The sequence below is a fragment of the Pelmatolapia mariae genome, linkage group LG12 (assembly GCF_036321145.2).
Source record: "Pelmatolapia mariae isolate MD_Pm_ZW linkage group LG12, Pm_UMD_F_2, whole genome shotgun sequence".
Taxonomy (NCBI): Eukaryota; Metazoa; Chordata; class Actinopteri; order Cichliformes; family Cichlidae; genus Pelmatolapia; species Pelmatolapia mariae.
Window position 1 is genome coordinate 4,302,791 of NC_086237.1, and position 22,772 is coordinate 4,325,562.

The window sequence follows — 22,772 nt, forward strand, 5'->3', positions numbered from 1 at the left end:
TATGCACTTATTTAATACACTGTATCGATCAATTAGTAAACAAATATCAGACTGTAGAAAAGCAAATAATAATGCACTGAGCAAGTTCATGCCATAAGAGCTAAATGGCCATCAAAGAAAATCCTGAATGCCTAATACAGGACAGGCCAACATTTAATGCAGCCACAGATCGACATCAGTCAGCTTTCTGCACTTTCCACCTGATCACATCTGTCTTCAAAGTCATGTCACTTCCTCTTTGGTTCATTTATGTTTACTTTTAAATTTGCAGTGACAATAACTTTAGTGACATAGTGCACACATTATTTCCTATGGACTGCTGGGTTATCTTGGTTTATTTAAGTTAGTATTTTTAAAGGTGCAGTCAGTCATTTTTTAGGTTACCTGATAGAAAAAAGGACCTTGTACTCATAAACATCCATAGAATAGTGGATAACAATGACACATTGTTAAACGTGTCATTGGTCACTGCTTAATTCCTCATTCTTTAAGCATTACTCATCCTTAATATGTCATTTATAAATACAGATATACATTCTTAGAAAGAACCACTTCTGAGCCTAATCTCCTTACTCCAAGGAGCTTTTCTGAGTTATCATTGCACCAGAGGAGGAGGGCATCCACTACTTCTTTCATTTCACCCGAGTTCACCTGTGGGAAAGCACAGCGCCGAATCCCCTGAATGTTTCTTTGAATTCAGGAGGACTTGGGAACTAATCTTGAGTGATTACTGACTTATCTGACTAAAGCTAATGAACCAGAGAAATTCTAAACTCTTATTCAAAGTGATTTTACACATACTGCGGTTAAATCTCGCGCTGCTACTCAGTGCTGTCGGCTTATTAACCCCTCCACTGCCGCGCAGTTTTCTGGTGCTTTTAATCAGCTCGGTGGCCCTTCTGACTTGGTCTCCTCTGACACAGAAGAGCTTAATTCCTGGTTTTATTCTTGCTGTCAAATCGTCTTGGACTCTGCGGCTCCTTTAAAAACCAGCCAGCCCAAGGCTAAACCTGAGCCTTGATTTAATGAGAGCACTCGTGCTGTTAAGCAGGAATGTCATCGAGCAGAAGATATAAAAAGGATAAACTGCAGGTGTCATTTCAAATTCTAAAAGACGGTTGGCATCGCTACCAGAACACTGTTAAAGAGGCAAAAAGGGAAAATTTTGCAAATATTATTTTTTCCAACTGTCATAACCCACGTGTTATTTAGGACCATTGACACTGTTTTTAATATGCCACTGAATGTCTGTTTGGAAGTTTCTCCTGAGATTTGCAATAATTTTCTGAACTTTTTTACTGAAAAGGTTGTCACCACCAGGGCTCTTATCACATCTCCTGACTCTGACCCCTCTGTCTCTGTCCCTTGCACTGCTGTTTTTACTCAGTTTGATCTTGTGACACTCTCCACTTTAGAGGATGTGGTTCGCCATATAAGGCCCGCAGGGTCCCCTCGGGATCCTTTTCCTCCACAATTTTTTAAAGATATTTTCCTTAGTATAGGACAGTATGTCCTTGACATTATTAACAGCATTCTGTCTTCCAGTGTGGTTCCTGCAAATTTCAAACGAGGAGTATTGAAGCCACTGCTTAAGAAACCTGACCTTGATTACACAATTTTAGCTAATTATAGGCCTATTTCTAAGCTGCCTCTAGTTTCCAAGGTTTTAGAAAAAATTGTTCTTAGTCAACTAAAAGATTTTCTAGATGATAATGGCATCTTTGAGGTTTTTCAGTCAGGTTTGAAAACCCTTCATAGCACAGAATCTGCATTATTAAGGGTTTTTAATGACATCCTTCTGGCATGTGATTCTGGTAACCATGTTGTTCTTGTCTTGCTTGACCTAACTGCTGCCTTTGACACAGTAGACCACAATATTCTAATTTCTCGAATAAATGATGTAGTTGCTCTTGGTGGCACTGCACTTAATTGGTTTAGGTCTTATTTGTCAGATAGAACTTTCTCTGTCTCCTTCTCGGTTCCGAATCATCTTCTGCTTCTCTGTCGTGCGGCGTCCCACAGGGCTGAATTTTAGGGCCACTGCTCTTTTTACTGTATCTATTGCCTCTGGGTTCCATCCTTAGAAGGCATGGGATCTCATTTCATTGTTATGCCAATGACTGCCAAATTTATTTGCCACTAAAGCAGAAGGACGGCATTTCCATAAAACCTCTCTTGACATGCCTAGATGACATTAAAGCTTGGTTGGCTCTAAACTTTTTAAACTTTAACGAAAAGAAAACAGAAGTGTTGGTGTTTGGACCTAGTGGTCCCTGTGAGTCCTCCTCTGTAGATTTAGGATCCCTGGAAGTCTATTTTAAACCTGTTGTTACTGACCTTGGTTTTAAGTTGGACAGTGATTTTAAATTGGACAATCAAATCAGGGCAGTGGTGAAGTCCAGTTTTTATCATTTAAGGCGACTGGCAAGAGTAAAATCTTTTCTTTCGAGGCAGCACCTTGAAACAGTGATCCATGCTTTTATTTCTTCCCGCCTGGACTGTAACGCACTTTATGCGGGGGTCAGTCAGTCGTTGCTCTCATATCTGCAGCTGGTTCAAAATGCAGCTGCACGACTCCTAACAGGAACTCGTAAAAGAGAGCATATAACCCCTGTGCTAGCCTCTCTGCACTAGCTGCCTCTGTCTTTTAGAGTTCATTTTAAAATTCTCATGTTTGTTTTTAAATGCCTGCCTTACCTCTCTGAGCTTCTTTGTCCGCACACACCCTGTCGGTCTCTCAGGTCAGCTGACCAGCTGCTCCTGGAGGTACCGAGATCCAGGAGGAAGCTCAGAGGGGACAGGGCCTTCTCTATCGTAGCTCCTAAATTATGGAATAATCTGCCCTTGCACGTTAGAGAGGCCCCTTCACTGTCCACTTTTAAATCACGTCTTAAAACCCACTTTTATTCTTTGGCTTTTAACCTCAGTGAGACTTAGTTTCTCTTGTAATTGAAGTAGTTATTTAATTACAGTTTTTCTCGATTGCTAAAACACATTTCTTGAAACTACGCCTCATATCCGCACAACAGTAAACACAAATCCATAACATCTCACTCAATTCCCCAAACATCCTATTTCCAGGTCAAAATGAAGCTCTACACCCAAAACTATTCACTCCTGCTGAAAAACCGAACTTTGCCCTCAGACATCAAACACAAGCCCTCAAAAACACACACACTACAACAGAGTTTTGCACACTGGTACAATTAATTCAAAACAATAGTTCCAAAACAATTAGGTTGCTTATGGTTCTCCCCTTCAAAACCCTTGTCACATGATAAACACAAAAGACGCAACCAATGTATGTACAGTGGCACATTGTCATTCATGTACTATACAGTACAACACACACCAGAAACATTATCCCACCACAGCATCTTGTCTTTGGTCTGGGTCAGGCCAGAGAATCTCATCCACATCACAGGCTATATTGGCCCCAGCCAGGCAGCGGGGGTAAAATCCTCTTGCATGCCTGATCCACCCCTGGCATGCATCTACTGATATGTCTAGGCAGGCCTCTTCCATGGCCTGAAGGAGGTGAACACGGACATAAGGTTCTCGGTCATACACTTTCCACCGCCATGCCGAAAATAACTCCTCTATCGGGTTTAGAAAGGGGGAGTATGCAGGCAGAAAGATATTAGAAAACCTTGGGTTATTGGTAAACCAGTCACGAACCAGAGCAGCACGATGGAAGCTGACGTTATCCCACACAACAACGTAGTGAGGCTGCTCTGGCTGTGCTGGTTCCCTGTAGTCCAGCTGGAACATATGTTGTCTTAAACCATCAAGAAAAGCAAGGAGAAGCATAGTGTTATAGGGTCCTAGTACGGCATGGCGGTGGAGTACCCCTCGTTGGCTGATGGCTGCACACATAGTGACATTCCCCCCACGCTGACCAGGGACATTTACAATAGCCCGATGGCCAATTATGTTCCTCCCCCTTCTCCTTCTTTTGGTCAGGTTAAAACCTGCCTCATCCAGAAAGATCATTTCATGGGGAACAGGCCGTCCTTCAATCTCAAAGATTCTCTGCAAAACACATAACACAGTAGCGTCAATCGGTACCCTGAACCAAAGTTCAAGAGTGCTGAAATGGCAGCATAAACTGCCATGCTGTGATGGTACACAATACCTTATACAGTATCAAAACTCATACCTGAACATATTCCACACGTTGGTTTTTCACTCTGTCAGAGTTTCGTTCGAAACTGCCTGTTTCATCCGGAATTGATTCTTTCGGAGGATGCGGTCAATTGTGGAGAGGCTGATGGCATTTATGCCTCGAAAAAGATGATCATCCTCAATCACTCTCCTTTGAATCTCTTGCAGGCGGATTACATTATTTGCAATTACCATGTTTACAAGTTCCCTCTCTTGCTCCTCCGACAAAAGCCTTAACCTGCCTCCACCAGGTGGTCGTCTCTGTGTCCTACAAAAATAGAAGCACTCATTACTGTAACTGTCACACATTCATTTTACAGGAAAATAATGGAAACATACTGAAACTCAAGACACATAAATTCAGTAACTTAAACGTTACTGTACAAAGCAGTCTTACTGCAAGTACACCTACCTGTTTTCCTCCCTGAAGGTTCTGATGATGGAGGCAACAGTGAAGCGACTCAAATTTGGTTGTACTCGTTGCCCAGCCTCCCTCATAGTCATCCCATGGACAAGGACATGGTCAACTAAAGTGGCTCAAATTTCATCCGAGACTGACTGTCTTCGTGCCCTTGCTCTTCCCCTTCCTTGTCGCCGTCGTTCTCCACCTCCACCTCCTTCACCACCTCCTCCTCCTCTTCCACCACGTCCTCCTCCTTCACCACGTCCTCTTTCTCCACCACGTCCTCCTCTTTCACCACGTCCTCCTCCTTCACCACGTCCTCTTTCTCCACCTCCTCCTCCTCTTCCACCACGTCCTCCTCCTTCACCACGTCCTCTTTCTCCACCACGTCCTCCTCTTTCACCACGTCCTCCTCCTTCACCACGTCCTCTTTCTCCACCTCCTCCCTCTTCCACCACGTCCTCCTCCTTCACCACGTCCTCTTTCTCCACCACGTCCTCCTCTTTCACCACGTCCTCTTTCTCCACCACGTCCTCTTCCTTTGCATCTCTTTGGATCCATTGTTTCAAACCTGAATGAGCTGACTTTGGCCCTTTTATCTATCCATCGCAGGTTCTGATTGGTGTGTGCTAAATTTTGACTCCTAGTGTTTCCACCTGGTTAATTGTGTGCTAATTGGGCTCAAGCTATGCTGACTTACGTTAACATTATTGCATGCTAGTGCTTTCTACATGACTACATGGTGTAAGCACTGTAAAATGTAGGGATTTGTGTGTAGAGTTTTGCAGTACCAGTTCACCAAATTTGAGTCATGTGTCAAAGCAGGGAATAGTGTTTATAGTTCAGGGAAATGGGTGAGCTTTTTGACCAATAGCGTTTATGGTTTTGAAATTTTAGTTTAGAGGCCTGGTTATAGTGTTTAAGCAATCGAGAAAAACTGTAATTATTTTACTTTTCTTTTATTTGGTTTTTATATATATCTCATGTAATTTTATTTTACAGTTCCAATGTACAGCACTTTGTGTCAGCTGTGGTTGTTTTAAAGTGCTTTATAAATAAAGGTGATGATGATGAGGTGATGATAAACATCCCAGGAATGTCTGAATTTGTGTCTGCACCTTCACACTCCAGATATGAAGGATCATACCCGTTTTACCTCCAGTGTTGAGCCAAAAAGTCATCATTTGCCAAAAACTGATTTCCAATGTTTCCGTATGTTTTTTTATCTGTAATGTCTTTACTTATATTGGTAAATAGTCTTTAGTGAACATGATTTACAAACAGGTTATGTATCAAATTTAATAATGACCCGTTTTTTCAAGTATCTTTATAACTCTGTGTTACTATAACAACATTAAAACCAATCGAGTCCTTTTGGGCCACTTCCAAGCTCTCAAACCGGAAACACTAGCCGCTAGGCAAGGCTAAAGCTGCGGGCTGGCTTGCGGGCGAAATAGGAGTTTTAAAGCACACGACTGAGACGCCCACCAAAATTAAAACGCAACAGAGCTCATTTGTGAATGGCGTTGAACAAAAACACACTTGGGAATGTTCATGTTTTGACAATATGTGATTAGAAAAACCAGAAACATTAGCCGCTAGGCTAAAGCTATATCAGGATGAAGCTGAAGTAGGAGCTATAATAATGTAAGCACAGGTGTATTTGCTGCCGAAGTGTTTCTACCTTCAGTGTCTGGGAGAGGTGTGTCCACAGCTGGGCAAACCATGAAGGGAGGAGGACCCTTCTCACCTGTTTGTCCACAATTTATTACATTAAAGATGATCAAACTTTCTGTTCCTGACTGTGCAGTTAATCTTTTTTTAAGGCTAAGATATTGTTGCATTGTGCCATGTTGTGAGTTGAATTAAAAGTAAAAGTAAAGATATAAAGATACAACGAGTACATCTGAGATCATAAAGTACAGCAGTAGTAGGTGTATAACAGTTGCGTCAAATGTCATGTTTATCTAACATGACTAAAACCAGGCTCCGAAGCAGCACTGTCCCGTTCTGTTGCTTTGACCCCTCTGTCCTCATCTTCCATGAAGTTTATGTCTTCAGCTCATACCAGGGTGGCCACCTGCTTGTCACCTTTGCTTCTCTGAGACTCTGGGCCTTTGACTCTGGGCACCCCATCTGGAGCATCACTCCTTTTCCTGCTGGGTCCTGGATGCAGTTGTTGTCCAGATGTGCGGCCTCAGGTCTTTGATAATCTTGGGTGCTGTGGCTGGATCTATATCTGTCTGCCTCTGGCTCCTGGGTTAGGATTAGGGTTATTGTGGCTTCCCACCATCATAAATTTTGTATATACACACACACACACACACACGGGTCTATGTGGTATGGCGGGACTATACTACGTCAATCCGCCCGGCGGTGGTTTACGGGGACTACCGTTTCCAGAGGACTTAGAGCCAAGGGAGCGAGGTTAAAGTGTTCGAAAAAATCTGAAAAAGATTTGGGTCACTTCAGACCTAATACACTCCCTATAGAAGTCTAGATACACTGATACACACCAACCAGACTCTATTGTATTTTGTGGAGACATTGTCCACTTGACAACGATGTGTTTTATGAGGTCCAAAAAAACCAATATCGGGACTTTAAAGGGACAATGATGTCATTATTAAATAGCTCATCATTACCATGAATACACATCTGACAGGACACAGGATTACTGGGACATCATTTTATTAGTGTTCTTGGATCTGAACATTAATTTTAACCATAAAATTAATGGATCTGAACATTAATTTTAACCATAAATAAAAAAGAAATCTAACCCTAACCCTATGGACAAAAATGCCCACGCTAACCACAGAAATATAAAAATATAGAAGTTTAAAGGTAAATATTAAGGGGAGAAAATATGCATTTATATTTTTTTATTTTAAATATAACCTGTCAAAAAAAATATATTAAAATAAGAACCTGTCAAAAAAACTAAATAAATTAAATAAAAAAATTATGAAATACAAACTACTTCTGTAATTAACAAGAACTTTTTTTTTTTTTTTTTTTTTTTTTTTTTTTTAAACAGAACATCAGGCAGCCTGCTGCACAATAACTCAGTTTTAACAACAGTTTGGCCATCTGACCAAGATGTAAAACCACATCTGGCTAAACAGTTATTTTAGTTCATTTTTTTCTGCCTTTTTGCAGTTAATCCTCTGTTTCTTACAAAATCTCTTATGTTTTGAACTGTTCTTCCTGCCAACATCGGATCTTCTACCAATTTGCAATGACTGCATTCATTTTTGGTGGCCAGTTTCCCTTCGTTTATGTGGTCTTTAAAATGCCTCATCACTGCAGCAACCTCAGCCTTGGACCACATGTTTTTGGGAGCTCTTCGGGAATTGTGGGATTGAGCAGCATTTTTATCTGGAAGATATATAAAGTAGTAGTAGTTAAAACAAACAAACCAAACAAAAAAAAAACCCAAAAATCATTTGCTTGTAAAAAGAATGGATGCTACCCTGTCCTAACTTCTGAAATGTGTTGGTACCATCAATATCAAAACGAGCTACAATTCTCTTTGAAAATTTATCAAATTTCTAAAATGAGACAACATTTAGTGTTCCACTGTGAATAAAAGACTGAATAAAAAGTTGAATAAAAGTCTCTTGATGCATGCTCAATCATCCAGGTAAGTAAATCCCAAAACGTTGATTCTGTTAATCTGGATGTAGCGTTTTCAGTGGGAGAAACATTTTGTCACTCATCCAAGTGACTTTTTGCCACCACTCTGCAGTTTGCCATATGTTGCAAAATGATGAAACAATAGATGATGAACAATTCAAGAACCTTAAAGCACAAACATCTAAGTGACGAAACATTTCTCCCACTGAAAAAACTACGTTCAGATGAACAGAATCAACCTTTTTACTTACTTAACTGGATAATGAGAATGCATCATGCAAGCACCATAGTATGTCACATGAAGTAGTCTGTAGACAGGCCTCACCCAGTCATTAAATTGTTTGTCAGCTATACAATTACCCTTGAGCTTCTGAGAATAATAGACTATGCATAATGGCTGTGATGTGATGATTCCGTCAAATCCCTAGAATTAAAGCAGGAAGTCTACTTTAACACATATGGATATTGTTTGATTTTAAAATCCATTGTGGTGGTGTAGAGAGACAGAATTGCAACGCAATTACAAAGAACGTGTCCATAAGCTTAGAGAACCAACTGCACCCCTTACCTTCAGAGGGAGCAGCAGTCTCACTTGCTGCAGGCATTATGAGTGGTTCTTCATCTGCTGATTACACAATTTGATTAAGTTTTAATATTTGTAACAAACATTTTATCCACAGAAACCAAGCTAGTGGTAACTTACCACAATCTACAGTGTCTTGGAGCTGCGCTGTGTTTGTGGAATCAGCTACTGCATGTACAGGCTCACTGGTGCCACACGCCGACATTGTGAGTGCTGTGTCATCATCATCTGATTCACTCTCACTGTCCTTTGTTTCAGCATCACTTAATGCAATTTCATCTGAGAAATTGTGGGAAAAAAAACCCAACACAAACACAAACCCCCCAAAAACCTCACATTAACAACAAGATATGACAAAATACAGAACAAATACTGGAAATTATACTTTTTCCACAGTACATAGTTTTACTATTTAAGGCCACCACTCTGCAGTTTGCCAAATGTTGCAAAGTGATGAAACAACAGACTTCAAGAACCTTAAATCATGGACATTTAACAGAATGGTCTGTGCTTTTAGGTTTTAATTCTGTTGATAAAGCATAATATTCAACTACTGCCCTAATATTTGCTCCTTTCAATACAAACCTTCAATTTCGATCTCATCCAGTGATTTCCCCTGGATCTGGGAAAGATGTCCTTTTTCCAGTGTTAAAAGCAGTTTGGAAATCTTGGCCAGCTGTGTTGTGGGAACTGGTAATCTGTAGAATTCGCGGTGAACGCGGATATCATGACCCAGGAAATCTGCAACCTGATCAAGTTCATTGTTTTTCAAATTAAGGACTTGTGAGAGTGTGGCAACATGTTTTCTGAGCTGTGTCGATCTTAGATACTCAGGGTGCTTTGCTCCACACTGGTGTGCATGAACATGCAAGGAGTCCATTCCTCTGTAATGACTCATTGATCGGGGTCTTGCAAAGAGGTAGATATTAGTGGCACAAATACCACAGTCAGGCCTCCTACTAACCAGTAGTGACAGAGCATCCAGCATGCTTGGTGTTAGCAGAACTGGAACATTTCTGTCCCTTTTTCCCATTATTTCTATTCTACAGAAATAGTTACAGAGTCTCTGTTCCATTTCTGAGAGCCCCATGGAAACATCTGTGTGGAGTGCCGTTTTGTCTCTTTCAAGAAAACTTTTGAGGCGCATCTTTGAAACCTCTCCAGAACGTCTTCGATTGAACACAATGATTTGTGAGAGTGTAACTTGTGCAAGTTGGGCATAATTCTGAGCTGTGGCTTCGTTCTCCAAGCTGCAAAAGGCACTTTCTGCAGATTTTTGAAGGTAGTGATGGAGAATCCGAACATCTTCTGTAAAGGGCAATGTTGATGGCTTGTTAAACTTTGCCTCACTCAATGTGTTCAAGGCACGGTGAGACACCATCTCGGACCATTTGGAGACATACAACTTCTTGAACGCATCAGTGGACTTGATTAGGGCTTCATCCTCTGTCATGAGGGCACGACAATGGATAATGTCAGACATTTTATGCAGTGTATGTCCCAGTTTCAGCGCAAGGCTTGGAGTTTTGTATGACAGTGTCTCTTCATCAAAACCTGAAACTTTCTTTATTGCTTGCACAACTCTCTGGAAGTTAGCAGGCTTAATAGCTTCTTCGATGTTATGCACTGAGAATTCTGTACGCAGACACAACAACAAACGTCCCGCTTCACGAAGCTTCTGTCGTATATAATCATACTTAGTAGGGTCTTGTCCATGTTTATTGTAGAGGGACTGGGCAAACTGAATAACAGTAAAGTCATTTCGCACAGCTGAGGCAATCTCATCTTGTTTCATAACAGCAAGAACCTTCCACACTCCACTTGACACCTGCGGATAACACTGAGACTCCAGAGTTAAAGCCAGGCCGAGTACTTTGGTTCTTCCAGATTCTTTATCCGTGTCATCTTTTGGTTTGTTAGGACATCTGCGGACATGTCTCCAAAGATCCTTGCGAACATACATCCCTTGACAATAAAAGCAATGAGCAAACTTTCCCTCTACTGCTTTAATCTTGGGTCTTCTCTTCACTTTCAGTGGTCCCACTCCACCATGCAACACTGCAGCATTATGCTTAAAATTTCCCTTATTTCTCAATTTCTCTAACAGGCTTTTACGCTCGTTTGAGTCTCTAGGCAGGGAAAATGCATGCACAACATCAGGAGCTGTTTTGTGCGTTTTCAGGTGGCGGGAAATTTTAGCTTGTGGTTTGCCACAAAAATAGCAGTAATTTCTTTTACTTAAAGTCATTTTTTCTGATTCAGTTTCGCAAAGCTCACTTTTATCTTCTGGCTTGTCCTTTGTCAAGTTGTGGATTAAATTCGTTGAATCTGATTGTTCATGCGCTTTGGAGATGTCATCTTGGCATAGCAGACCTTTTGATGTGCTTGGCAATAATAAGATGTCTTCATCTGAATCTTCATCATATGACTCTGAATCTGGCACATATTCTTCTTCTGATATGCTGTGGTTGCCATCATCATCGCTTGATATTTGATCCAGAACTGAATGTGGCAATCCATCTTCCCCTGAATATTCAGAAATTTCTTCTTTCTGGAATGTAAGAATAAAAGTTATTTTAATTGATCAATACTTTAGACAGGTAAAAAAAATAAACTGAAAAAAAGTCAAGCCAAATATGAATGGGATACACACCTGTGTTGACTGGTGACAATTCTGATTTGACAATTTTGCAAGGCAGGATTTGTGCCAGACCCCTAAACAAACTGAAACACATTTTGATAGACTTCATTTAGCTTTGCAGTTCTATTTAAGTGAAGTAGTTTTTTGTCAAAGCATTGCAGTAATGTCAAATGCTGAAAAAAAAAACAAAAAACAAACTGTTCACACTTAAGGATATTTTAATGACTACACATACACTGCTAACCCCCTCCCCCCCCCAAAAGGACATCCCAGATGTGAATGAATGAATTATTCTTACTAAATACTTTGTTCTTCAGGTAGTTGAATGGCATGAAAGTGTGTAGTTGAATGTGTGTGGCCTCCAGATGCCTGTATGACTTCCCTACAATGCCTGGGCATGCTCGGGATGAGGTGGCGGACGGTCTCCTGAAGGATCTCCTCCAAGACCCAGACTAAACCATCCGCCAACCCCTGGACAGTTTGTGGTGGATGGAGTGAGACGCGATGTCCCAGATGTGCTCAATTGGATTCAGGTCTGGGGAACAGGCGGGCCAGTCCATAGCATCAATGCCTTTGTCATGGAGGAACTGCTGACATACTCCAGCCACATGAGGTCCAGTGTCATCTCGCATTAGGTGGACCCCAGGGCCAAACGCACTAGCATGTGGTCTCACAAAGTGTCCGAGGATCTCATCTTGTTACCTAATGACAGTCAGGCTCTCTGGCAGGCACAGAAATGCCACCCCACACCATTACTGACCCACTGCCAATATGATCATGCTGGAGGATGTTGCAGACAGCAGAACGTTCCCCACGGCATCTCCAGACTGTCACATGTGCTCAGTTTGAACCTCCTTTCAGCTGTGAGGAGCATAGGGTGCCAGTGCCGAAGTTGCCAAACTTTGTGTTTTCTGGCAAATGTCAAACGTCCTGCATGGTGTTGGGCTGCAAGCTCAATCCCCACCTGTGGACGCTGGACCCTCAAGCCATCTGACCATTTGAGCAGACAGATGCACATTTGTGGCCTGTTTGAGGTCATTTTGCAAGGCTCCTCTTGTTCCTCCTTGCACAAAGGTGGAGGTAGCGGTCCTGCTGCTGGGTTGTTGCCCTCCTATGGCCTACTCCACATCCAGGTAACACCTCCATGCTTTGGACACTACACTAACAGACACAGCAAACCTTCTTGCCACAGCTCACATTGATGTGCTACACTAGATGAGCTGCACTACCTGAGCCACTTGTGTGGGTTGTAGACTCTGTCTCATGCTACCACTAAAATGAAATCACCACCAGCATTCAAAAGTGACCATAACATCAGCCAGAAAGCATAGGTGCTGAGAAGTGGTCTGTGGAGTTACATCGCATTGTTTAAGTGTTCCCTTTATTATTTTGAGCAGTTTATGTTATGGAATGGGGAATTGAGGACAATCCCAAGTATACCATTTTTACAAGGTCCTGCACCAAAGAGGTAATACTACATTTCTTTAATTAGATGTGACCACCCACTGATTAAAAAGGGAGCAGTGTTCATTTCAGCTAGTCTTAACTTGTTGAACTCTATTAATGCTTTTTACGATATACTGTACCTATTCACTAAGTGTCTCACCTTTGCACTTATAGCCAAGCCACTTGAGGGAGGAAACCGGTCCCACACACTGAATGCACTTGTCCAAAGATGATATTGTTGTGCACACCAGACGATGACTGTGACACTGTTAGCAAAATATTGCAACATTTATTTGTTTTGGACAGTTGGAAAGGTGAGGTGTTTTCAATTCAGTTGCAGATATCAACTAATACACTTCATCCCAGTATAAAATTTGAAGGCAATCAACCTCTTCAATTTTTTCTACTGGAACCATTTTACTGGGATTAGGGGAATTGATTCTTTCACTTTGTTGTTATCTAGAATAGTTAATTGAGTTAAAACACTGCAACTTCTTAAAAACGGCACATGCATTCTTATCTGTGTGGAGTGGGTCAGAGTAAAAAACAAAAAACCAAAAACAAAATTAAAAAAAACAATCCTTCCTTATTTGCTTATCCTTGCAGCTGGAACCTATTCCAAATACGATGGGTGTACAGTGCCTCTCACCCGAGTTGTATCTGGCAACTACAGATTCCGCCCAAAGACATGCAGTTAGTGGGGTTAGCTGGACTGGTAATTCTAAATTGCCCATAGGTGTGAGTGTGGTAGAGTCTGTCAGTGTGATACCCTGCGACAGCCTCTCACTCCAATTAACAACTGATTCCTTTGCAATCATCCATCCTCTTCCACTTATCCTTATCAGGATTGTGGGGTAGCAGGTTTGGGGCCTATACCAGCTACCATAGGGCAGTACAACCTGGACAGATCACCAGTTTAACATGGAAAGACAGGTATTTGCATTCACACCAAAGGGCAGTTTTGAATCACCAGTTAACCTAACCCCATAAGCTACATCTTTGGACTGTGGGAAGAAGCCAGAGTACACAGCCAGAGAGAACCCATGCACTACAGCAGTAAAAAGTGCCTAAAACAAGTTAAGAAGTTGTATAGTACTATCTATCTTAATGTTCAAGCCTGAGTTTCAAACCATTTCAACATAGAAACAAAGCACATGTAGTCAGTTCTGCATGCTGTAGGTGAAACTGTCAAAAAATAAGAGAAGACCCCTCCTAAAACCAGAGTGATGTCACCATGAAGCAAACTTTGACGGAGTCCCCCAATAACAGTGTGGTCCTCCTAAGTCACATTTGGGTGGTTAACACACACACACACACACTCAGATGCCATCCAGACTTGCACTTTGAAACAATGAAAAGGACCTACAAGCCACGGTCCATGTAAATCACATTACACCCAGGTGACTGCCAAACACACACACACACACACACAGCATCCATAAAGAATGATGATAGATTAAATTATTAGTTCATTAAGTGGTACACTGGATTATATTTACCCTTTCAGGCTCTGGATGTTTCAGGTCCAGATCATTGTTTGGAATGCAGTTTGGTTGCGGCTTTAGGCAGCTCACAGTCTTCTGAATCTGGCTTGTCTCAGTCTTCATGTGTAACAGATAGAAAATGAAGACAAAAGAACAGTAATCTGACAATTACTAAAAATGCATCATTCAAGAGGATGAATAAACCATTTCACTATCGGCAAATAGCATAAGGGACACATTGTGCATGAGAAACATTCATTAAAATCTGTCCTAGGTCAATGTTACCTCTTCAGAATCTTGCGCTGAAGAAGAATGCATGGCTTCTGAGCCTTGCTGAGGCATTTCTTCATCATGATCCTGCAACAAAGAAAAGATGGCACAAAGATTAGGCCAAGTGCTCTTCTTGCAACAGTACTGGGCAGGCCTGTGCTTCTGTTTTTAATTTGCATGTGTGGGGGGACCTTTCCACTCAAGTGTTTTCTTCTGAAAAAATACTGGCTACAATAATTAACAACTGATTCCTTTGCAATCATCCATCCTCTTCCACTTATCCTTATCAGGATTGTGGGGTAGCAGGTTTGGGGCCTATACCAGCTACCATAGGGCAGTACAACCTGGACAGATCACCAGTTTAACATGGAAGGAGAAGCATTTGCATTCACACCAAAGGGCAGTTTTGAATCACCAGTTAACCTAACCCCATAAGCTACATCTTTGGACTGTGGGAAGAAGCCAGAGTACACAGCCAGAGAGAACCCATGCACTACAGCAGTAAAAAGTGCCTAAAACAAGTTAAGAAGTTGTATAGTACTATCTATCTTAATGTTCAAGCCTGAGTTTCAAACCATTTCAACATAGAAACAAAGCACATGCAGTCAGTTCTGCATGCTGTAGGTGAAACTGTCAAAAAATAAGAGAAGACCCCTCCTAAAACCAGAGTGATGTCACCATGAAGCAAACTTTGACGGAGTCCCCCAATAACAGTGTGGTCCTCCTAAGTCACATTTGGGTGGTTAACACACACACACACACTCAGATGCTATCCAGACTTGCACTTTGAAACAATGAAAAGGACCTACAAGCCACGGTCCATGTAAATCACATTACACCCAGGTGACTGCCAAACACACACACACACAGCATCCATAAAGAATGATGATAGATTAAATTATTAGTTCATTAAGTGGTACACTGGATTATATTTACCCTTTCAGGCTCTGGATGTTTCAGGTCCAGATCATTGTTTGGAATGCAGTTTGGTTGCGGCTTTAGGCAGCTCACAGTCTTCTGAATCTGGCTGGTCTCAGTCTTCGTGTGTAACAGATAGAAAATGAAAATAGAGTGCATTTTTGAAGAGGTTTTTGAAACATTAAAGAAACTCTATGAGAATGATAAGTTTCAAGCTAATGTCTTTAAAATATTCACTGTCATGTATAGAGAATATAGAGAAAAATAGTCTGTGTGATTTCTTTAATCTTTTTTAAGCCATTGCTAAAGGAGTAAAACAATCACCTGTAGCAGCAACAAACTATCACTAGGGCCCATTTATCCCCGAGGGACAAAATTTAAACTGAATCTAACTAAAGAGGTTAGAATCACATTAAACATCAATCACTGTTAAAATTTAGAAACCGAAAGCCATTTTTTATTTCTGCATACCTGCTGATATTTTTTTAGTGCTTTTAGAGGGCTCTGATGTGGCAGCAATCACAATTGCCTGTTTTCCATTAGTACCTACCCCGGTTTTTCCAGTAGGTTATAGTACCATGTAGTTTTTCAGTAACTACTGCACCAAGGTTCCAAGTGATCCAAAGTGATCAGAAAATTTGACATAGACAGACTGAATGCCAACAGGTGGCTGGTCAATGGTGTCACTCGATAAGTTATGAGTGCGCCTCCTTCATGAAAATCCAAGCCATCATTTTTGAAACTCTGAAATGTTTGAAATGGCTACCAAAATTAACAGCATGATCCCTGAATTGAACACTAAAGTATAGACTGAGCAGCAGGCATTGTGTCACCTTGACATCCATGCTTGCTGTGGCATTTATATCACTGGATGCTCGGCTGCATTGCTATAGTGACCCCAGGCACAGTAGGTGATACTCAATTTCAATGGAAAACTAGATGCCCTAAGTCACGTTAAGCCAATTTGAGTAGGTACAAATGTAAAAATGGCTTACGGTATGCAATTTATCAGTTCCAAAAAGTACAATTGTAGAAAAACCTTGCATCTCCAGGGCCAATCCGAGTCACCATAATTATAGTCTATTTCTTCGCCTGGACTTATGTCTCTGCTTGCAAATAAGCATAGATGGGGCTTTCCATTGATATTTAATATTTTCATCTTAGCACTTGGACTGATGTGGTTGTCGTTGACAAGTCTGCCTAATGACCCATCTTCTTGAGATGCATCCACACTGTGGGGTTAGGCAAAAAAGTATTAGCTTAACTAGTTTTTGTTAAGAAGCTTTTTTTTCATAAATCAAAAGCAAAGTGTAATATAATCTTAATCAAACTACACTGATATAATACGCACCACCAGAGTTTTCCATCAAACTTGAATTCAAACATGAACACCTTCAGGCTGTCATGATAAACTCTGTGTCTCTGCTCACATTCGTCTTTTGTTATGAGTTTACCTCTGTATTCCAAAAGGAAGTCTCCTTTTTGGAATGGAACAGTCGTGAAAATGCCCCGACCTGAATTGCGGAGGCATACCAAGTGAGTGACAAAAGACAAAGTGACAAACTCCAAATCTAATCCAAACTAAAGACCAACTTACCTTTGAAGGCATTTATGTAGTGGATATCAAGTCCCAGTTTGTCCCTTCCAGCAGAAACATGACAGACTGCATCCTCCCGTGGAGGAATGCGTCTCCTTCGCATGTTCTCCTGTACGTTTTGATTGCCTGTATTACCAAAGCATATAAAGTATTACGATTATCGTCATCATTGTCATCATCATCATCATCATCATCAGTAGTAGTAGAACTAGCAGTAGTGTAGTTTACAGCATAAACACAGCTGACTTATTCATAGTCCTAATTTATGCCTTCTTTTAAAATGTTAAAGGCCTAGTTCTCAAAATGGCGACATGTGACATTTCTGCAATGGCGACTGCAGAGAGTGATACAAGTACTGAGAAAGCTTAGGCATCAAAACTGTAAGAAGTTTTTTCTTCAGGCATATAAATAAATACACGATTAAATACACTTATACCCCTTGCTTTTATTTTAGGGCTGTTAGCAGAATGGACAGACATTGGACAAACTACCCGAAATTAGATGACAGCGACATCAGGGATTTTGACTCAGACTGCGCTGGTTTAATTGTTAATCACGTTAGTCGCGATGTCGGCATTAACACGTTTAAGCCACATTAATGCTTTAACACCGAGTAAATCCTAACACGGGTTAGCCCGCTTTATCGCGTTGACGCGGTTAGTCATCAGCCCTATTTTATTTACTCAATGACAAACGCTGAGGCAGTTTTACTTCTTCAAAAACTAGCTAACAGTCCATAAAGCATATATTAAAGCAGTTTAATATAAGCCTGTGCACCTATAATTTCATATAGTATTAAAGTCATGGTGCATTTTACATTAAAAAAGGCTTACCTTTGTGCTTTTAATCAGTCTTCGGTCGTGTCCAAATTCATGGGCTGCATCCTCCTGAGGACCGGGCCTTCGCAATCTAAGTGGGCCGGGTCCTCAGACGGTCGGGTAGGCCGGAAGTAAACGGCAGTGAAATTGGACGGTCTAGCCTTCTGATTAACGTCACCGCTGTCTCGGTGGAGTTTAATAAACTCGGCCGTCTGCTCCTTGCTATATAAAATATAACAGGACACTGGAGTAAATTCTCGACCGTCTCACACTTCTGTTTAATCAGTTTTCTGTTTGACGTTTAGTCAGCTGTATAAAAACCAAGGAGGAACCCACTCGGGGGATTAATAAAGTTTTATTTTATCTAATCTAATCTAATAACTTTAATCTCAGCCAAACCGATTTACTCACGAACAAACAAAACACTGTAAAAGCCCAACAATAGCATTTTTAGGTTGTCTCAGGTTATATTTCATGATTATACTTATATACTACGTTTAACCCGAGTAGCGAAAGTCCGCGGTGATCTGAAAATGATGTGCCGGGAGTTGTGCCGTTCTCGGCGGCTTCAGTGACCCTCGAGCTCCCGGCTCGCTATCGAGCTGGTGGGTAGCAGGCGTCTCCGAAAACGTCGAAGCACTTTTCCAAATATGCGATATCTTGATAAACCGAGCAGATATTTGATGTTTACACAGCTACTTTCTCGCCTGAAAATATGTTAAAAGTTTATTTTGTGACCCAGAAAAATTAATAAGAGTAATTTTAAAACGTAGTACCGGCCGCCATTACCGGAAACTAGAGTTTGGCTGGGCCGCGCTATGAATTCTGGGATATGGTGGGCAAAGAAGGATACATCAGACCCATCCTCAAATTCGGAGAAAATGAGGACCCATTTGTCGGCTGCATTCGGAGCAGCCTATGAATTTGGACAGCCTTCGGCGCGTTGCTGTGACGTAATCGGTCTACAAATGCGGCCTCAGGAGGAGGCAGCCCATGAATTTGGATACGGCCTTCGTATTGCCGTCGACATGTACTTGTTAAAGGGCACGCGCGCGAAATCGTTTCCGGTAGGTACCGCCTATATATATAGCCTACCAATCACAATGACTTCCGGCCGTGTGTATTGAAAATGTGTATTAAATTGTAGTACTTACACACATCCACTCTAACTCGAAACGTCGCTGTGCAATAAACTGGAATACACAAAAATCAGGTGAGTGGTATAGGTGGACTTTTAAGAAAATCAGAAAATCTTTTAATTATAGTTTAATAAATGAATTTACACTACAGTTTAAGCAAATACAGGTCAAAAGATAAATAATGACCTCATAAGAAGTAGAAAAAATTATTATTTAGACACTTAAAAATGCATTTACAATTCATGTTTTAGGGGGACACATGAATACACAGCAAAAAGTCGAAATATCCCTGTAGCCCAGGTACAGCGTCAGGTCAAATGTCCATCCATACCACATAGACGCACGCACACACACACACACACACACACACACACACACACACACACACACACACACCACTAGTTGATTGTTGATTCGTGCGTCTCTGCTCTTTCATATTTTGTGTTTAGGGTTTTCTGTTGTATTTCATCACAAGATGTAGTTACTTAGGTCTCAGCTCTGGGTGCTAATGACAGTTAAAATAATGAAAATATAATAATAAAAGTAATATAAAAGTCGAAAATGCTAATTAATAATTGCAAAACAACAGTCAAATCACTTAAGCTATACTTATCTAACTAACCTACTCTGAGCTGAGGCTGAGATCTTATCTTTGGTGAGAAGAGGGCGGAGGAAAGATGAGCACAGCCAGGCCTAAAGATGCTCCTGTCCTCGAGTTCTGTAGTTGATGATAATCACCCAGCAGGAAAGCAGCTCTTGTGGAAGTATGATGTAATCAAAATCCTTCTGAATGAACCATCTAACACGGCTACAATGAGCAGATGAAAAACCAAAAATGACAACATGAGTTCACAGGTTGGCCTGAGATTCCCCCTCTAGTGTCTCTGCTGGAATCTTCAACATGAACCTCTTAGATGCTGACCTGCTGACCCGCTCCTCTTTCAGAAGACAAAAGGGAAGAACCCCGAATCTCTACTACACCTCACTTTTATACCTGTTCACCCAACAGAATATAGAGAATTTGAACAGATCAAGTCCAACATAAAAGGATGCAAATGTTTCCACTAGGCCTAAGTCATCGGAAATATCCAGCATGAACACACATGAAGAATCCGAGGCATTGATCAGATGGAAGAAGATCAGATTTCAGGACTGGACTCAGAAACACTGAAGAGTCAAAGTTGGATTGCATATTTCTACACTGTGTCTGAGTTCAGTGTCTCTAACATCCTCTGTACTCACTGATTAGAAAGACAACAACATGTTGGACTGTCTCTGGATCATGTCAGTGACATGTTACTGTCCCACAACCACTTTACTGAGTCACCATGAGAGGAGCAGCAGAATAAAGCTCACGCTGACAACATTAGAACAACGTGTCAAAAACACATGTATTTGTGGAGAACACAGAGTTTAGTTTGTGACATCAGAGAGGCGGGGAGCTGTTCTCACACACTGTTGAATGGTTTTTCATCCTTTTCCTCATAACATCAGTTAAAGTTAAAAAATCCAACTTTGGACCCGCGCTTTCATGTCCTAGTGTGATGTGAATATTTGTTATTAACATTTGCCAAATATATTCACATCACACGAGGACATGAAAGCGCGGGTCCAAAGTTGGATTTATCGTGGTTTCATCACCAGAAGTGTCTGTTCCTTTTATTTATTTATTTTTAATATTAGAATGTTGGTTTTATCTAATATTTATGTTATGTAACACCAAGTAACCTTAACCTCAAAGTGAAACTCTTTTTTTGTTACATTTTTTAATTCTTTAACTAAATTTCACTTAGTTTACATAGTTCATAATGCATGATCTGACATTCTTCATTTTTATTAGAGCAATCAGGGAAAAACTTTCTTCGTTTACTCCGAGATGTTTACTGTTCTCAAAGTGGTTTGATGTGTGTATTTTTTATGGGGTTAACCTTCTTCTAAAATGATTCATTTCAGTGCAGCTGCCGCCTGTTGCCGTGGTAATTATACATGATTGCACAGTTGAAACTGATATTTTTTAACAGGTTCAACAACATTAGTATCTGAGTCTGAGTGTTATAAGCCTGTTCATCCTATAATATACAGTTTTAATTAGTCTGAATTGTTTTTAGAATGATGCAACTTTTATGGCATTTTGATAGAACAAGCTTGAAAGGTTAGATGATGTCCTGAGCTGCATTCCCCTTGCTGAAGAGCAAAGGCAGAGTGACACCACAACAAGGCACACCTGAAGGTCTGTCAGCAGTGCAGGTCTGGAGATGTATCACCACAGAAGATGCAACACGTCTCATTATGTTGTTGATTTTAAGACTGACTGAATCAATAGTCTATCCCAACCCGTTCTCACTCCCAAATCGTAACATTTTACGCTAGGTGACAAATCGTCAACATATTACGTTTTCGGGCACCCAAGGCGTTCCTACGTCACGACATCGGAAAACTGCGGACACATGAGAACCCTTTGGACTCAATCTACACATCTTCGCTTTTTCCCTTAAAATCGCTTTAGAAAACACTATTTCACCTCATTAAAGTGCTGGTTAAGGTTAGGAATAAGGTTATGGTTAGGTTTAGCGATAAGCTTAGGTTTAGGCTTAGGTATACGGTTATGGTTAGGTTTAGGCATAAGGTTATGGTTAGGTTTAGGGATAAGGTTAGGTTTAGGCGTAGGGATACGGTTATGGTTAAGGTTAGGAATAAGGTTATGGTTAGGCATAAGGTTATGGTTAAGGTTAGGCATAAGGTTATGGTTAGGCTTAGTGATAAGGTTAAGTTTAGGGCTGCAGTACAGGGCTGGAAACCGCCGCGTACCATAACAACGTGGAAGGTCACCTTTCGCGTTCCTCAGGAACGCCGCAGGACGTGACAAAACATCGGGATGTTACGCCTCGGGAGTGAGAACGGGCTCTCTATCCCCGTTAGATCACATCATGTCCAATTATTTGTGGAGCATAAACTTTTTGGTTCAGTGGTTAGCACTATCACCTCACAGCAAGAGGGCTCCTGTTGTCTGAGTGGAGTTACATGTTCTCCTTTGCCTGTGTGGGTTGTTTTCTCAGGCTTCTCTGGCTTTCTTCCACAGTCCAAAGACGCACACGACAAGTGTCTCCCTCTCTGCCCAGGGGGGATGTGAGGTGGGCAAATGAACTGAATCACTTCTTTAACAGGTTTGATTCATCCAGAAGGAAGTCTTCAACATCGGCTGCAGACTCACCCACCCCCACTGCTGCTGTTCCCACCCACCCCTGGCATCTGTGGACTCCCCCAAATTCCACTCTTTGTATCTCAGCACTTCAAGTGAGGAATGAGCTTCGCAAGATCAAGGTGCGTAAGGCTGCAGGTCTCGATGTCATCAGCTCCAGGCTCCTGAGGTGCTGCGCAGATGAACTGTGTGGCATCCTAGGATAACTGTTCAACCTGAGCCTGTCACTGGGGAAAGTACCACAGCTGTGGAAGTCCTCCTGCATGGTACCGGTACCAAAGACCTCCCATCCCCAGGACCTCAGCAGCTACAGGCCGGTAACCCTGACATCACATCTGATGAAGACCCTCGAGAGGTTGGTTCTAAACCATCTGCACCCCGGTGAGGTCTTTATTGGATCCGCTGCAGTTTGCTTACCAGTCTGGCATTGGGGTGGAGGACGCCATCATCTACCTCCTGCACCGAGCTCTG

General features: G+C 41.4%; 1 protein-coding gene across 1 annotated transcript; it reads right to left on the minus strand.

Annotated features, from left to right (window-relative positions):
- Positions 1-7,250: 7,250 nt before the first annotated feature.
- LOC134638866 (uncharacterized) lies at positions 7,251-18,900 on the minus strand. The gene is made up of 13 exons (XM_063489795.1): positions 17,979-18,900; positions 17,146-17,271; positions 16,900-17,062; positions 16,588-16,780; positions 15,567-15,668; positions 14,646-14,717; positions 14,376-14,477; positions 13,037-13,142; positions 11,443-11,513; positions 9,375-11,340; positions 8,910-9,068; positions 8,775-8,831; positions 7,251-7,948 (listed from the first exon to the last, which is right to left on the minus strand). Exons 2-13 carry the CDS (start codon positions 17,246-17,248, stop codon positions 7,701-7,703), a joined length of 3,342 nt encoding a protein of 1,113 aa, XP_063345865.1. The 5' UTR covers positions 17,249-17,271; positions 17,979-18,900; the 3' UTR covers positions 7,251-7,700.
- Positions 18,901-22,772: the final 3,872 nt, after the last annotated feature.

Coding starts and splice junctions, on each gene's coding strand:
- LOC134638866 (XM_063489795.1), bottom strand. CDS start 17,248: ATGCGAAGGAGACGCATTCCTCCACGGGAGGATGCAGTCTGTCATGTT. Junction 13,143..14,375: donor AACATCCAGAGCCTGAAAGG/GTAAATATAATC, acceptor TTTTGCTAACAG/TGTCACAGTCATCGTCTGGT. Junction 11,341..11,442: donor ATTGTCACCAGTCAACACAG/GTGTGTATCCCA, acceptor CTTACATTCCAG/AAAGAAGAAATTTCTGAATA.